The sequence below is a fragment of the Thalassophryne amazonica genome, chromosome 9 (assembly GCF_902500255.1).
Source record: "Thalassophryne amazonica chromosome 9, fThaAma1.1, whole genome shotgun sequence".
Classification (NCBI taxonomy): Eukaryota; Metazoa; Chordata; class Actinopteri; order Batrachoidiformes; family Batrachoididae; genus Thalassophryne; species Thalassophryne amazonica.
In genome coordinates, this window is record NC_047111.1 from 9,653,452 (window position 1) to 9,671,664 (window position 18,213).

An 18,213-nucleotide genomic window follows, 5' to 3' on the forward strand; every position below is an offset into this window, starting at 1 on the left:
ACACATAGGCAGGACATGTTACGAATGTCATATTTGTGTCATTCTTGGAACACTCCTGACACTCTTAATGTGACTTAATGCATCTGAATAGGTTTCTTAATAGTGTGTGTTGGTGCGTGATATTGGTGATATTTATGGAGCATGTTTTTGGCTGTCAAAAAATCTTCCACGAATGTCACACACCACCCTCATTTCGCCTCATGTCGTGGAGGTCACAACTGAGTGTTGATCCTTTTTGATTAGTGGTGATCCTTAATAGAGCGTGACAGCATTCTTCTCTGATGCATGCACAATTAAATCCTGCTGAACTGCATTCAGTTTCATTGCTGCAGTACACTGAAGAAGGACAGTGACGCCAAGTCAGCTAAAAGTCTCGTTCCAATGCTCCTCAGCGCGCGCCTGCAGGTGTTCCACCTGCTGCTGCGCCTGATGTTTGGGAAAACAAGCGAGATAAGAGCCACGTGGAGCCATACATCTGGCTCTCTCCGTCTCCTCCTCCTCCTCTCTGCGCCACTCCATGGCACAGAGCCCAACTAAGCATGCAGTCACAAAGTTCTTCTGCTGATGAGGAGCAAACTGGAGCGATCTGAATTGTTAAGCAGCTGATGAATGAATATGGGGGTGTGTGTGTGAAGACAATTCACCTCATTTGCAACATGACAGAACTTAATGCGCCGTTACACGCAATAGCGCACAACAGCACGCAACAACGTTATTCTTGACCGTGCGTAATGGTTCCTGATAATTCTCCAGCGACACGTGACATTAATCGTAACGCGTGGTAACAGGTTGCAGCATTTCCTGAGGACCCCTGACACCTCTGTCCCGAATCATCACATTCGTGATCAGCGGCCAAGAATGTATACTTTGTGGTATTTGTGACGTGCCGTCGTTATGTGTAAAACGCAGCATAAGGACCTCGGCGGGGGTTTAAAGTGAGGATTCTCTAGTCTCAAACCCAATGCTTAAACCACTAGTCCACCGTGTAACAGTCATCAAAACACACAATAACACCAACAACACACTAGAATAAGTCTGGGGTTGACTTGTTTACCAGAAGTGCAGACATGCCGGCTGTGTGGACGGAGACAGACGGACACTGTGGATCCGGAATCTCCTGAGAAACTGTCCGGGGCTCCGTGGCGTAACCAAATAGAAACCTGGCATCAGGTGAACATGTTTTTACTCTGTGGCTACACCACAAATACTGCAAGCACTCACCATATTACTCAGTATTTACTGCATCCTTCATTACACCTTTATAATATTAATTGTAGATCAGAAATTATCATTTCTTTCATTGATTTTGTCTGTTGTTTGCACAAATACAAATAAACATGCTGTCTTGTTTATGTGACTGAGGAAACCCACCTGACTGATTGCCAAACGTGTGGTCCACGCTCGGACCAGTGAGCGGAGGAAATGTTGGACCGTTGATTCGAATCCAGTATCCATCATCATTCAGCTGCTGGCGCCAGAGGCACATGCCTTGCTCAAAGGAACAGCTCAGCTTCTGTTCATCTGTGCACAAACACAGGCAGAGCAGTACAACACGCAGGACTGCGACATTTGGTTCCACTCACAGATATACTGTATATTTGACAAGAGTGTGTCCACTGCGACCAATCAGCTCAGACTTCCTGACGTGCCACAAATAAGAACGATGACAGAAGAGTGGTGCTGTGTACTGCACGATCACAGATCATTTTACTGACAGCGGGAGCAGAGGGCCAAGTAGTCGCAGTACCTGTTTGTCTATGTTTGACCTTTGGCTTTAATTTGTGATATGTACCAAAGTCAACGTCAAAGGTTAAGCCCAAATATATTTATCTTCTGCAGCTCTATCCATAACAGCAAGCAGGGGATTCCAGGTGTGTGTGTGTGGGGGGGGGGGGGGGGGGGGGGGGGGTGCTATGGCAGAAGAGACAGAATGCAAGATAGAAAAGGCATTAATGAGCCTGAAATATATCCTCCAACAATCCTGAAATTAATCCTTTAACAAACCTAAAATTAATCCTTTAACAAGCCTGAAATGAATCCTTTAAAAAGTCTGAAATGAATCCTTTAAAAAGTCTGAAATGAATCCTTTAACAAACCTAAAATTAATCCTACAACAAGCCTGAAATTAATCCTTTAACAAACCTAAAATTAATCCCACAACAAGCCTGAAATTAATCCCACAACAAGCCTGAAATTAATCCTTTAAAAAGACCATAATTAATCCGTTAACAAGCCGGAACTTAATCCTCCAAAAAGCCTGCAATTAATCCTTTAAAAAGACCATAATTAATCCGTTAACAAGCCGGAACTTAATCCTCCAACAAGCCTGCAATTAATCCTCCAACAAGGCTGAAATTAATCCTTTAAAAAGACCATAATTAATCCGTTAACAAGCCGGAACTTAATCCTCCAACAAGCCTGCAATTAATCCTCCAACAAGGCTGAAATTAATCCTTTAACAAGGCTGAAATTAATCCTTTAACAAGGCTGAAATTAATCCTCCAAAAAGCCTGTAATTAACCCGTTAACAAGCCTGTAATTAATCCGTTAACAAGCCTGTAATTAACCTGTTAACATGCCTGTAATTAACCCGTTAACAAGCCTGTAATTAACCCGTTAACAAGCCTGTAATTAACCCCACAACAAGCCTGAAATTAATCCCACAACAAGCCTGAAATTAATCCTTTAAAAAGACCATAATTAATCCGTTAACAAGCCGGAACTTAATCCTCCAAAAGCCTGCAATTAATCCTTTAAAAAGACCATAATTAATCCGTTAACAAGCCGGAACTTAATCCTCCAACAAGCCTGCAATTAATCCTCCAACAAGGCTGAAATTAATCCTTTAAAAAGACCATAATTAATCCGTTAACAAGCCGGAACTTAATCCTCCAACAAGCCTGCAATTAATCCTCCAACAAGGCTGAAATTAATCCTTTAACAAGGCTGAAATTAATCCTTTAACAAGGCTGAAATTAATCCTCCAAAAAGCCTGTAATTAACCCGTTAACAAGCCTGTAATTAATCCGTTAACAAGCCTGTAATTAACCTGTTAACATGCCTGTAATTAACCCGTTAACAAGCCTGTAATTAACCCGTTAACAAGCCTGTAATTAACCCCACAACAAGCCTGAAATTAATCCCACAACAAGCCTGAAATTAATCCTTTAAAAAGACCATAATTAATCCGTTAACAAGCCGGAACTTAATCCTCCAAAAAGCCTGCAATTAATCCTTTAAAAAGACCATAATTAATCCGTTAACAAGCCGGAACTTAATCCTCCAACAAGCCTGCAATTAATCCTCCAACAAGGCTGAAATTAATCCTTTAACAAGGCTGAAATTAATCCTTTAACAAGGCTGAAATTAATCCTCCAAAAAGCCTGTAATTAACCCGTTAACAAGCCTGTAATTAATCCGTTAACAAGCCTGTAATTAACCTGTTAACATGCCTGTAATTAACCCGTTAACAAGCCTGTAATTAACCCGTTAACAAGCCTGTAATTAACCCCACAACAAGCCTGAAATTAATCCCACAACAAGCCTGAAATTAATCCTTTAAAAAGACCATAATTAATCCGTTAACAAGCCTGCAATTAACCCTTTAACAAGGCTGAAATTAATCCTCCAAAAAGCCTGTAATTAATCCGTTAGCAAGCCTGTAATTAATCCGTTAGCAAGACTGTAATTAATCCGTTAACAAGCCTGTAATTAACCCGTTAACAAGCCTGTAATTAACCCTTTAACAAGCCTGTAATTAACCCTTTAACAAGCCTGTAATTAATCCTATACGAAGCCTGAAATTAATCCTATAACAAGCCTGAAATTAATCCTCCAACAAGCCTGAAATGAATCCTTTAAAAAGCCAGTAATTAATCCTCCAACAACCCCGTAATTAATCTTCCAACAAGCCTGAAATTAATCCTTTAACAAGCATGAAATTAACCCTCCAAGCCTGAAATTAATCATTTAACAAGCCTGTAATTCATCCATTAACAAACCTATAATTAATCCTTTAACAAGCATGAAATTAATTATCCAACAAGCCTGCAATTAATCAATCAATCAATCAATCAATTTTTTTATATAGCGCCAAATCACAACAAACAGTTGCCCCAAGGTGCTTTATATTGTAAGGCAAGGCCATACAATAATTATGTAAAACCCCAACGGTCAAAACGACCCCCTGTGAGCAAGCACTTGGCTACAGTGGGAAGGAAAAACTCCCTTTTAACAGGAAGAAACCTCCAGCAGAACGAGGCTCAGGGAGGGGCAGTCTTCTGCTGGGACTGGTTGGGGCTGAGGGAGAGAACCAGGAAAAAGACATGCTGTGGAGGGGAGCAGAGATCGATCACTAATGATTAAATGCAGAGTGGTGCATACAGAGCAAAAAGAGAAAGAAACAGTGCATCATGGGAACCCCCCAGCAGTCTATGTCTATAGCAGCATAACTAAGGGATGGTTCAGGGTCACCTGATCCAGCCCTAACTATAAGCTTTAGCAAAAAGGAAAGTTTTAAGCCTAATCTTAAAAGTAGAGAGGGTGTCTGTCTCCCTGATCTGAATTGGGAGCTGGTTCCACAGGAGAGGAGCCTGAAAGCTGAAGGCTCTGCCTCCCATTCTACTCTTACAAACCCTAGGAACTACAAGTAAGCCTGCAGTCTGAGAGTGAAGCGCTCTATTGGGGTGATATGGTACTACGAGGTCCCTAAGATAAGATGGGACCTGATTATTCAAAACCTTATAAGTAAGAAGAAGAATTTTAAATTCTATTCTAGAATTAACAGGAAGCCAATGAAGAGAGGCCAATATGGGTGAGATATGCTCTCTCCTTCTAGTCCCCGTCAGTACTCTAGCTGCAGCATTTTGAATTAACTGAAGGCTTTTTAGGGAACCTTTAGGACAACCTGATAATAATGAATTACAATAGTCCAGCCTAGAGGAAATAAATGCATGAATTAGTTTTTCAGCATCACTCTGAAACAAGACCTTTCTGATTTTAGAGATATTGCATAAATGCAAAAAAGCAGTCCTACATATTTGTTTAATATGCGCTTTGAATGACATATCCTGATCAAAAATGACTCCAAGATTTCTCACAGTATTACTAGAGGTCAGGGTAATGCCATCCAGAGTAAGGATCTGGTTAGACACCATGTTTCTAAGATTTGTGGGGCCAAGTACAATAACTTCAGTTTTATCTGAGTTTAAAAGCAGGAAATTAGAGGTCATCCATGTCTTTATGTCTGTAAGACAATCCTGCAGTTTAGCTAATTGGTGTGTGTCCTCTTGCTTCATGGATAGATAAAGCTGGGTATCATCTGCGTAACAATGAAAATTTAAGCAATACCGTCTAATAATACTGCCTAAGGGAAGCATGTATAAAGTGAATAAAATTGGTCCTAGCACAGAACCTTGTGGAACTCCATAATTAACTTTAGTCTGTGAAGAAGATTCCCCATTTACATGAACAAATTGTAATCTATTAGACAAATATGATTCAAACCACCGCAGCGCAGTGCCTTTAATACCTATGGCATGCTCTAATCTCTGTAATAAAATTTTATGGTCAACAGTATCAAAAGCAGCACTGAGGTCTAACAGAACAAGCACAGAGATGAGTCCACTGTCTGAGGCCATAAGAAGATCATTTGTAACCTTCACTAATGCTGTTTCTGTACTATGATGAATTCTAAACCCTGACTGAAAGTCTTCAAATAGACCATTCCTCTGCAGATGATCAGTTAGCTGTTTTACAACTACCCTTTCAAGAATTTTTGAGAGAAAAGGAAGGTTGGAGATTGGCCTATAATTAGCTAAGATAGCTGGGTCAAGTGATGGCTTTTTAAGTAATGGTTTAATTACTGCCACCTTAAAAGCCTGTGGTACATAGCCAACTAACAAAGATAGATTGATCATATTTAAGATCGAAGCATTAAATAATGGTAGGGCTTCCTTGAGCAGCCTGGTAGGAATGGGGTCTAATAAACTTGTTGATGGTTTGGATGAAGTAACTAATGAAAATAACTCAGACAGAACAATCGGAGAGAAAGAGTCTAACCAAATACCGGCATCACTGAAAGCAGCCAAAGATAACGATACGTCTTTGGGATGGTTATGAGTAATTTTTTCTCTAATAGTTAAAATTTTGTTAGCAAAGAAAGTCATGAAGTCATTACTAGTTAAAGTTAATGGAATACTCAGCTCAATAGAGCTCTGACTCTTTGTCAGCCTGGCTACAGTGCTGAAAAGAAACCTGGGGTTGTACTTATTTTCTTCAATTAGTGATGAGTAGAAAGATGTCCTAGCTTTACGGAGGGCTTTTTTATAGAGCAACAGACTCTTTTTCCAGGCTAAGTGAAGATCTTCTAAATTAGTGAGACGCCATTTCCTCTCCAACTTACAGGTTATCTGCTTTAAGCTACGGGTTTGTGAGTTATACCACGGAGTCAGACACTTCTGATTTAAAGCTCTCTTTTTCAGAGGAGCTACAGCATCCAAAGTTGTCTTCAATGAGGATGTAAAACTATTGACGAGATACTCTATCTCCCTTACTCTATCTCCTGCAATAATCCATTAACAAGTCTGAAATTAATCCTCCAACAAGCCTGCAATTAATCCTTTAACAAGCCAGTAATTAATCCTATAACAAGCCTGAAATTAATCCTTTAACAAGCCTGAAATTAATCATTTAACAAGCCTGTAATTCATCCATTAGCAAGCCTGTAATTAATCCATTAACAAACCTATAATTAATCCTTTAACAAGCATGAAATTAATCCTCCAACAAGCCTGCAATTAATCCTTTAAGAAGCCTGCAATAATCCATTAACAAGTCTGAAATTAATCCTCCAACAAGCCTGTAATTAATCCTTTAACAAGGGTGAAATTAATCCTTTAAAAAGCCTGCAATTAATCCTTCAAAAAGACTAATTATTCTGTTAACAAGCCTGAAATTAATCCTTAAAAAAGCCTATAATTAATTCTCCAAAAAGCCTGAAATTAATCCTCCAACAAGCCTGAAATTAATCCTTTAACAATCCTGTAATTAACCCTTTAACAAGCCTGTAATTAATCCATTAAAAAGCCAGTAATTAATCCTCCAACAAGCCTGAAATGAATCCTTTAAAAAGCCAGTAATTAATCCTCCAACAAGCCTGAAATTAATCCTTTAACAAGCCTGAAATTAATCCTTTAACAAGCCTGAAATTAATCCTTTAACAAGCCTGCAATTGATCCATTAACAATTCTGAAATTAATCCTATAACATGCATCAAATTAATCCTTTACGAAGCCTGCAATTAATCCTTTAACAAGCTGTAATTACAGAAGAGTATTGCATTCACTGGATAAAAAAAAATTTGACCACTGATCTCGTAATTACGAGATCCTGATCTCGTAATTATGAGAAAAGATCTCAATCACGAGATCAGGTGTTTAAATAGTTTTATGTATATACTTCCATACTTCCAGTCCCTCAGCACAGACGTGAGCTGAGCTCAGCCGATGATAACACACTATAATCAAACACAAAGTGTGGATTTTCCCCCTGAAGTGCTCCCGGATGAATGTCCAGGGAGGAGCACGGGGCGACTTCCAGCTTTCACTCACACAGACCCACCGACCACTGAGGGACACAGCGGGGCTCACTCCCACCCGGGCACATGCCAGTCTGTGTGCCCGAGCTGTGCCTCGCCTCGCTGGAGGAGTTTCATTCATCCAGCAACAGTTTAGTGGGAAATCCACACCTTGTGTGCGCCGTGGTGTGGATCACAATGCAGTGTCAGAGGTTACAAATTGGCCTATTTTTGATTATGACTCAGGCATTCTCACGCTTGGACTGGAAGTACAGAAGCGATTACACACACACACACACACACAAAATAAATAAATAAAAACAATAGCTTGATCTCATAATTACGGCGACGTGGAGCATAATTTCTTGTTACGTGATAATTTCTCGTTATAACGTGAAAATACCGCATGTCATAATTTCATATGACAAAATAACGTGATAAGTATCACGTTATAACATGATAAATATCATGTTATAACATGAAACTTTTCACGTAATTGCATGATACTGAGCCAAATATATATTAGGGCTTGGCAGCTCAGAGCTTCCGTAGGTAAGAAAGAGAGCGACCCAGTACGTCAGACTGGGCTTTCCGCCGGAACAATCCCAAGGACTTGAGATGCCTGCAGTGTTGACATACTAATATTAATATCATCCTAATTTTGAAGAAATATCAGTATTTCCCAGTGTCTCAGACCGAGAAGGTGGTAACAGCAGATTAATTGCGACAGCGCCATCATGCCCGCTGATCATTGAGGAAGCGCACATACGGGGAAGCTGGAGAAACCTGATCTCGTAATTACGAGATCTTTTCTCGTAATTATGAGATCCCGATCTCGTAATCCAGTGAATGCAATACGCTTCCGTATGTAATAAATCCTTTAACACGCCTGTAATTAATCCATTAACAAGCATGTAATTAATCCATTAACAAGCATGTAATTAAGCCATTAACACGCCTGTAATTAATCCATTAACAAGCCTGTAATTAATCCTTTAATAATCCTGAAATTAATCCTTTAAAAAGACCGTAATTAATCCTCCAAAAAGCCTGCAATTAATCCTTTAACAAGTCTGTGATTAATTCTTTAACAAGTCTGTGATGAATCCTTTAACAAGTGTTGGGAAAGTGTAGGTACACAGACCCACAACAGGGGGCGCAAATGAACGGACAATGGAGGAGGTCAAATAACAACACTTTACTGTTGTGAATGGGCACAACAAATACAACAGATTACAACAATAGACAAAAGCCAAATCACAAAAGGTGTCGTGTGGGCAGGCTCGAAGATAGGAGACGTCTGTCCAAAGCAGAACCGGAACCACACGATTTCCTCCGCCACCAGACCCCGGGAATACTGGAGCCGCCAAGTCCCGAACTCCCAGGTGGCCACTGCCTCCGCGTGTCGGACCTGGTACTGCTGGCGAGGAACAAAAAACAATTAAATGTGGGCGCGTTTGCACCCAGCAATCCGCACGGCAGGAAAACTACCTCCACCTCTCGTTGGAAAAGGAGTCGCACAAAAGTCACAAAAGATCACTGTCAAACAGTCAGCTGAGTACGTTACCTTCCAGGTAGAACGATATCTCGGCAAAGAGGTGGAGTCGTCGTCCTGCTGATGTACCCCTGCCGATCAGATGATTGGTAACAGCTGTTGCAGGTGATGCGTGACAGCTGTCACCCTGGCTGCTCCTGTGAGGCGGCTGCGCCCTCTGGTGCCTGGAGCCCGCACTCCAGACAGGGCGCCCTCTGGTGGTGGGCCAGCAGTACCTCCTCTTCTGGCGGCCCACACAACAGGACCCCCCCCTCAACGGGCGCCTCCTGGCGCCCGACCAGGCTTGTCCGGGTGGCGGCGGTAGAAATCGGCCAGGAGGGCCGGGTCCAGGATGAAGCTCCTCTTCACCCAGGAGCGTTCTTCGGGACCGTACCCCTCCCAGTCCACCAAATACTGGAAGCCCCGGCCCATCCTACGGACATCCAAGAGCCGGCGTACCGTCCAAGCCGGCTCGCCATCGATGATCCGGGCAGGAGGCGGCGCCGGACCCGGAGTACAGAGGGGTGAGGTGTGATGTGGTTTGATTCTGGACACATGAAACACAGGATGGATCCGCAGTGAGGTCGGAAGCTGAAGCCTCACTGTGGCTGGACTGATGACCTTACGGATTTTGAAAGGGCCGATGTAACGGTCCTGTAGCTTGGGGGAGTCCACTTTGAGGGGAATGTCCTTTGTGGATAACCACACCTCCTGCCCTGGCCGATACGCAGGGGCCGGGGTCCGCCGACGGTCTGCATGGGCTTTTGCCCTCGTCCGGGCCTTTAGCAAAGCAGAACGGGCGGCACGCCACACCCGACGGCACTTCCGTAGGTGGGCCTGGACTGAGGGCACACCGACCTCTCCCTCAACCACTGGAAACAACGGGGGCTGATACCCCAGACACACCTCAAAAGGGGAGAGGCCGGTGGCTGAAGACACCTGGCTGTTATGGGCATACTCGATCCAGGCCAAATGGGTACTCCAGGCCGCCGGGTGCGCGGCAGTCACGCAGCGCAAGGCCTGTTCCACCTCCTGGTTTACCCGTTCTGCTTGCCCGTTGGTCTGAGGGTGGTACCCGGACGAGAGACTCACCGTGGCCCCCAGTTCCCGGCAGAAGCTCCTCCAGACTTGCGAGGAGAACTGGGGACCGCGATCGGAGACGATGTCTGTTGGAATCCCATGCAGCCGGACGACGTGGTGGACCAGGAGGTCCGCTGTCTCCTGGGCTGTTGGGAGCTTCGGGAGGGCCACGAAGTGGGCCGCCTTGGAGAATCGGTCCACTATCGTGAGGATGGTGGTGTTACCCTGGGACGGCGGGAGGCCCGTGACAAAATCCAGGCCGATGTGGGACCAGGGGCGATGAGGCACAGGCAGCGGCTGGAGTAGTCCTGATGCCCTGCGATGGTCAGCCTTGCCCCTGGCGCAGGTGGTGCAGGCCTGGATATAATCCCGGACGTCGGCCTCTAGGGACGCCCACCAGAAGCGCTGCCGGACAACTGCCACGGTTCTTCGCACCCCTGGATGACAGGAGAGCTTGGAGCCGTGACAGAAGTCCAGGACTGCAGCCCTAGCTTCTGGTGGGACGTATAGTTTGTTCTTCGGCCCAGTTCCGGGGTATGGGCTTCGTGCCAGGGCCTCCCGGACGGTTCTCTCTACGTCCCAGGTGAGGGTGGCCACGATAGTGGACTCCGGGATGATGGGTTCCGGTGGATCCGACAACTCCGCTTTGACTTCATCTTCATGTACCCGGGACAAGGCATCCGATCTCTGGTTTTTGGTCCTGGGACGGTAGGTGATCCGGAAGTCAAAACGGCCGAAGAACAGTGACCAGCGGGCTTGCCTGAGGTTCAGCCGCTTGGCGGTCCTGATATACTCCAGGTTCCGGTGGTCAGTGAAAACCGTGAATGGCACGGACGTTCCCTCCAACAGATGTCTCCACTCTTCAAGAGCCTCTTTCACCGCAAGGAGTTCTCGATTGCCGATGTCATAGTTCCATTCGGCCGGGGTCAACCTGCGGGAAAAATAGGCACACGGGTGAAGGACCTTATCGGTCTTCCCGCTCTGGGAAAGCACAGCTCCTATCCCTGAGTCCGAGGCGTCCACTTCAACCACTAACTGGCGACTAGGATCGGGCTGCACCAGAACGGGTGCAGACGAGAAGCGTCGTTTCAACTCCTTGAACGCGGCATCGCAACGATCCGACCAGGTGAAGGGGACTTTTGGTGAGGTCAGGGCTGTCAGGGGGCTAACTACCTGACTGTAGCCCTTAATGAACCTCCTGTAGAAATTTGCAAAGCAGAGGAACTGTTGCAGCTTCCTACGGCTAGTGGGTTGGGGCCAGTCTCTCACCGCCGCAACCTTGGCCGGATCAGGAGCGACGGAGTTGGGGGAGATGATAAACCCCAGGAAGGACAAAGAAGTGCGGTGAAACTCGCATTTCTCGCCCTTCACAAACAGCCGGTTCTCCAACAACCGCTGCAGGACCTGATGTACATGCTGGACATGAGTCTCAGGATCCGGAGAAAAGATGAGTATATCGTCTAGATATACGAAGACGAATCGGTGCAGGAAATCCCGCAAGACATCATTAACCAATGCTTGGAACGTCGCGGGGGCGTTTGTGAGGCCGAACGGCATGACCAGGTACTCAAAGTGACCTAAGGGGGTGTTAAATGCCGTCTTCCAGTCGTCTCCCTTCCGGATCTGAACCAGGTGATACGCATTTCTAAGATCTAGCTTCGTGAATATTTGGGCTCCATGCAGGGGCGTGAACACTGAATCCAACAAGGGCAACGGGTATCGATTACGAACCGTGATTTCGTTCAGTCCCCTATAATCAATGCATGGATGAAGTCCGCCGTCTTTTTTACCCACAAAAAAGAAACCTGCACCCATCGGGGAGGTGGAATTCCGGATCAACCCGGCGGCTAAAGAGTCCCGGATGTAGGTCTCCATTGATTCACGCTCAGGTCGTGAGAGGTTGTACAGCCTGCTGGACGGAAACTCAACGCCTGGAATCAAATCAATGGCACAATCATATGGACGGTGGGGGGGAAGGGTGAGCGCCAGATCCTTACTGAACACATCCACAAGGTCATGGTACTCCACCGGCACCGTCCCCAGATTGGGCGGGACTCTGACCTCCTCCTTAGCCTGGGAACCGGGAGGAACCGAGGAACCTAAACATACCCGATGGCAGGTCTAACCCAGTGTCTAGGGGCGGGCGTTGGTGTTTTAACCGCTCGGGGCAGTCCCTTACTTGATGCTCTATTGAGCCACAAACAAAGCATGCTCCACGGGCCAGCCTCCTCTGTCTATCTGGTGCCCTAAATGTGGCCCTGCTCGTGTCCATAGCTTCGTCAACAGGGGGAGCTGTCACCACACGGAGCGTAGAGGCCGTGGAGCGTGGGGAGGGCGGAACTCGGTCGGAACCGGAAGGGAGAGGGACGGCGCGTGCCCGGCCACGCCCTTCGTCTCGTTCCCGACGGCGTTCTTCTAACCGATTGTCTAATCGTATAACGAGATCGATAAGCCCGTCTAAATCCCGCGGTTCGTCCTTGGCCACCAGGAGCTCCTTCAGGACCAACAACAGTCCGTTTACGAAGGCGGCGCGGAGGGCAGTGTTATTCCAGCCGGACCTCGCAGCCGCGATGCGGAAGTCGACTGCATAAGCAGCTGCACTCCGGCGCCCCTGTCTCATTGACAGCAGCACGGCTGAAGCGGTCTCTCCTCTATTTGGGTGATCGAACACTGTTCTGAACTCCCTCACAAACCCATCATATGTCAGAAGGAGCCATGAATTTTGCTCCCAGAGCGCTGTAGCCCAAGCGCGTGCCTTGCCGCGAAGCAGATTAATCACATAAGCTATCTTACTAGCATCAGTCGTGTACATGACGGGACGTTGTGCGAAGACGAGCGAACACTGCATAAGAAAATCCGCGCATGTCTCCACACAACCCCCGTACGGCTCTGGAGGGCTTATGTATGCTTCAGGGGAAGGTGGGAGGGGTCGTTGAACGACCTGTGGAACGTCACTGTTGCGCACAGGATCGACAGGAGGGGGAGCCGCAGCAGCGCCCTGAGGGCGCACCTCCACCTGCGCGGCGAGAGCCTCCACCCTGCGGTTAAGGAGGACGTTCTGCTCGGTCATCAGATCCAGCCGAGCCGTAAAAGTGGTGAGGATTCGCTGCAACTCACCGACCATTCCTCCTGCAGACGCCTGTGCGCCCTGCTCTTCCATTGGCCGTTCAACAGCCGGTTGACGCCCCTCGGGGTCCATGACGTTGGCCGAGATATCCTGTTGGGAGAGTGTAGGTACACGGACCCACAACAGGGGGCGCAAATGAACAGACAATGGAGGAGGTCAAATAACAACACTTTACTGTTGTGAATGGGCACAACAAATACAACAGATTACAACAATAGACAAAAGCCAAATCACAAAAGGTGTCGTGTGGGCAGGCTCGAAGATAGGAGACGTCTGTCCAAAGCAGAACCGGAACCACACGATTTCCTCCGCCACCAGACCCCGGGAATACTGGAGCCGCCAAGTCCCGAACTCCCAGGTGGCCACTGCCTCCGCGTGTCGGACCTGGTACTGCTGGCGAGGAACAAAAAACAATTAAATGTGGGCACGTTTGCACCCAGCAATCCGCACGGCAGGAAAACTACCTCCACCTCTCGTTGGAAAAGGAGTCGCACAAAAGTCACAAAAGATCACTGTCAAACAGTCAGCTGAGTACGTTACCTTCCAGGTAGAACGATATCTCGGCAAAGAGGTGGAGACGTTGTCTTGCTGATGTACCCCTGCCGATCAGATGATTGGTAACAGCTGTTGCAGGTGATGCGTGACAGCTGTCACCCTGGCTGCTCCTGTGAGGCGGCTGCGCCCTCTGGTGCCTGGAGCCCGCACTCCAGACAGGGCGCCCTCTGGTGGTGGGCCAGCAGTACCTCCTCTTCTGGCGGCCCACACAACAACAAGTCTGTGATTAATCCTCCAACAGGCTTGCAATTAATACTCCAACAAGCCTGAAATTAATCCTTTAACAAGCCTGAAATTAATCCTCCAACAAGCCCATAATTAATCCTCCAACAAGCCCATAATTAATCCTCCATCAAGCCCGTAATTAATCCTCCAACAAGCCCGTAATTAATCCTCCAACAATCCCGTAATTAATCCTCCAACAAGCCCGTAATTAATCCTCCAACAAGCCCGTAATTAATCCTTTAACAAGCCTGAAATTAATCCTTTAACAAGCCTATAATTAATCCTCCAACAAGCCTGTAATTATTCCTTTAAAAAGCCTGTAATTATTCCTTTAACAAGCCTGAAATTAATCCTCTAACAAGCCTATAATTAATCCTATAACAAGCCTGAAATTAATGATCCAGCAAGACTGAAATTAATTCCTCCAGCAAGACTGAAATTAATCCTTTAACAAGCCCGTGATTAATCCTTTAACAAGCCCGTAATTAATCCTCCAACAAGCCCGTAATTAATCCTCCAACAAGCCTGAAATTAATCCGTTAACAGTGGGAGAAGAAGAAAACTTGAAGGGTGGAAGTGACAGTGGGGACTTTGAATGTTGGCAGTCTGACTGGCAAAGGGAGAGAGCTGGCTGATATGAAGGAGAGGAGAAAGGTAGACATATTGTGTGTGCAAGAGACCAAGTGCAAGGAGCAGGAGCATCGGCAGTGGGTACAAGTTGTTGTACCATGGTGAGGACAGGAAGAGAAATGGTGTTGAGGTCATTTTAAAGGAATAGTATGTTAAAAGTGTGTTGGAGGTCAAGCGAGTGTCTGACAGGGTGATGAGTGTTGTGTGGGCCGCTGAAGAGGAGGTACTGCTGGCCCACTACCAAAGGGCGCCCTGCCTGAAGTGCGGGCTACATACACGAGAGGGCGCTGCCGCCTCACAGGAACAGCCGGGAGTGACAGCTGTCACTCAACTACGACAGCTGTCACCAATCATCACCCACACTACAAAAGCCGGACAACATCTCCACCTCGTCGCCGAGATATCGTCTACCTATGAGGTAAAACTCTCAGCCGTTATTGTGCCGAATGCACGTAATCTGTGTTTGTGACTTTTGCAGACTTACCTGGTGATTACTCTAAGCCGGAGCTGGGGTTTGCGGAGTCGACGCTCTTCACTCCTCACACCAAACCTGATAGGTAGTTATTCAGGCTCTGCACGTACTGTGTAATTGTTTTGAAGGTGGAGGTGTCTTTCCCACCTTAACAGAAACCAAGCTGACTGTTTACTGGGTGTGTTTCCACACACTCATTATATCTGTTCCTCTGCTTCCTGCCAGCAGTACCAGATCCAACAGTCGGGACTTGGCGGCTCCAGTATCCTTTGGGTTCGGTGGCAGTGGAAATTGTGTGGGATCCAGTTCTTCTCGGGATGGACGTCTCCTATCCTCGAGCCTGCCCACACGTCACTTTGTATATTTTGATTGTAACCCAAATTCTGTGTTTGTCTGTATTCTCGTTGTGCACATTTCACAACAGTAAAGTGTTGTATTTTGGCTCATCTATTGTCCGTTCATTTACGCCCCCTGTTGTGGGTCCGTGTCATTACACTTTCCCAACAATGAGTGTGAAGTTGGAAATTAAAGGGGTGATGATGAATAACATCAGTGCATATGCCCCACAGGTAGGTTGTGAGATGGAGAAAGAAGATTTCTGGAGTGTGTTAGATGAGGTGGTGGAGAGTGTGCCCAAGCATGAAAGAGTGGTGATAGGAGCAGACTTCAATGGGCATGTTGGTGAAGGGAACAGAGGTGATGAGGAAGTAACAGTCCAGCGGATAAGGGAAAAATCGTTCAAAATGTGATAAAAGCACCAAAATTGGCAGAGATGTTCTTTAAGATATGGAGATTAATTTAAGCTAGGGACCCACATCAAAATCTACCTTGGTTAGTCAGACCAGAGAAAACAATTTTAGACCTAAAATAGCAGAAGTGTGAACATTTTCCATTAAGCCTTGGATAAGCAGTATGCTGGGTTTGATAAGGGGTATAGGAAAAGATCCCTAACAAATTGTATGATCGAGTGGATTGCATTTCGAAACTTCATGTTGTGACCAGATAATTGTGTGTAATCCTAGAAAGTACCTAATAATTTTTCTACCTCTTTTTACTGTAACAATAACAGCCATCTGTAACAACTATAAAACTACCTAAAAAGTGCCATGTGTTACTGTAATGAAGGGGTATTGGCGATATAATGCTGTTCTGAATGAACATGTATACATATTTCTGGACAAATGACATCAAATAAATACTGATTATGTATGTTTATTACATAAATTATTAATGCTGATTTCTGAACTATTTAGTCTATTCTAACTGCTAAATTCAGCTAAAATAGGCTTATGGGTTTGTCAAGAAATAATACAAGGGGCACATATCCAAGTGACCACTCTGATCATTCAAGCATTGAACTGCTTTTTCAAACATTTTTAAGTCTTCCATTGAAAAACATCAGAGGATGATACCAACTCAGTTGTGAAGGGTCAACTGTCAAACAGCAATGGTGATATTATAGTAATTTGGTGCTGATGGCAGCTACCACTACAGAAGCAAAGAGCAGTGCAGGGTAAACTTGCTCTATAGCATTTGCAGAGGCCCCTGCATGCTTTATTGCATCCACATTTAATCAGCTCCTGGCAAGCTTTTGAAGCTTCTTGAAATGTGGTCCACTTTGGAGTCCATCTTCCATCAGTAGGTTGCCATCCCCAGTCTTGTGGGCTAGGTAGCTGCTGTAGTGATTGTAGGCATTGTCCCCAGATATGCCCACCTTGATATGCAGCTCTCTTCAGGTGTTCCTGAAGAGCATCTTGAGTTGGTGGTATGTTCTCAATGGTCAGGGCATCATGTGCAAATAATGTTTGTGAAGCCTTGTTTACACTGGTATCAGGGCTGGTCCTCTTGTAAGAAGGATTCAAAAGGAGTTTGTCATATGCACATGTTCCCTGCACAATGAAATGTGTTTACTGCATTTTTACCCATCCTAATTGCCAGTTAGGAGCACAGGTTGCCTTTTTTGGCGCCCAGGGACCAGCTCCAGATGTATATCCCTGCCCTAGGTCACGAGCAGGGCTGAGCAAACCTTGACCGGCCTCATGACACACTTAAACAACAACACACATAAGCCGATCCGGTACATGAACACATATAAAAGCACACACAAGGAAAGAATTGGGAAAAGAAAAACCTCCATTGCTGCTGTGTTGAACTCACGCAGCAGCACTGGAGAGCAAAAAAAAACCATAGCACAGAAAAACAGTCATAACAAAAAACAATCACAACAGACGACAGACGAGACTTGGATGTGTCCAGTGTCCAGACAGATGGCAACATCGACAGGCCTTATCTGTCCATCCTGGGGGGGATCCCAGTCCTGAATCAGTCCACCAGAGTCTCAAGGTCCCACAGTCAACATCTCAGGACTGGGAAGGGAGGGAGGGGAGATGAAGAGGCGGGGGAGACGAGGAGCGAGGCTATCAGGAGTGTTCCTCGGGGGGAGGATTTTATCCCAGCGGCCTTGAAGGACAGCTGGTGTTTGGAAACCAAATAGATATCCAGATTAACAGACGCCTGGCAGATTCCACAGTCTGAAACTTCAGAGTGGCTCCCAAATACATCTGAATAGAGGAGATGTGGTCTTACTGACGATCAAAGCGGTTTTCCAGTGCAGCCATTCTCCCCGAGATGGATTCCAACGTGCGGTAGACACCCGCCGACTGAGCTGACACTACCCTTCCAATCGAATCAATCATGTGGGGCAGCCTGGACGGGCCGATTAATGCCGCCTCCACCTTTTTAATTTTCCGGCAGACCAGTGCTGTGGCCGCCCCACACAGCAGAAACCCAGTCACCACAGCTCCAAATAAGTAAACATCTTCAACGTCCTCCACAGACAACGTGTACAGGCACATGACTTGCCACCTCCGCCAGCTGTCCATCACGTAACCCGCCACATGTGTCCCGACAGGACAGGTCGGGTCCTCCGCTCCTGAGTGTCTTGTGGAAAAAATAATGTCAATTGCGTTCAGAGACCACTTGATAAGATCCATTTTGCCGTTTTCCAGAGGAGC

The 18,213-nt window shown here is 46.1% G+C and overlaps 1 protein-coding gene across 1 annotated transcript in view; it reads right to left on the minus strand.

Moving 5' to 3' along the window:
• LOC117517266 (enteropeptidase-like) overlaps positions 1-18,213 on the minus strand; it is a 213,141-nt gene that overhangs the window by 182,552 nt on the left and 12,376 nt on the right. The window contains exons 6-7 of the mRNA XM_034178213.1: positions 1,372-1,521; positions 1,055-1,160 (exon numbers count right to left, since the gene is read on the minus strand). Of these exons, the coding sequence (XP_034034104.1) occupies positions 1,055-1,160; positions 1,372-1,521 (256 nt within the window). The remainder of the gene's footprint in view (positions 1-1,054; positions 1,161-1,371; positions 1,522-18,213) is intronic.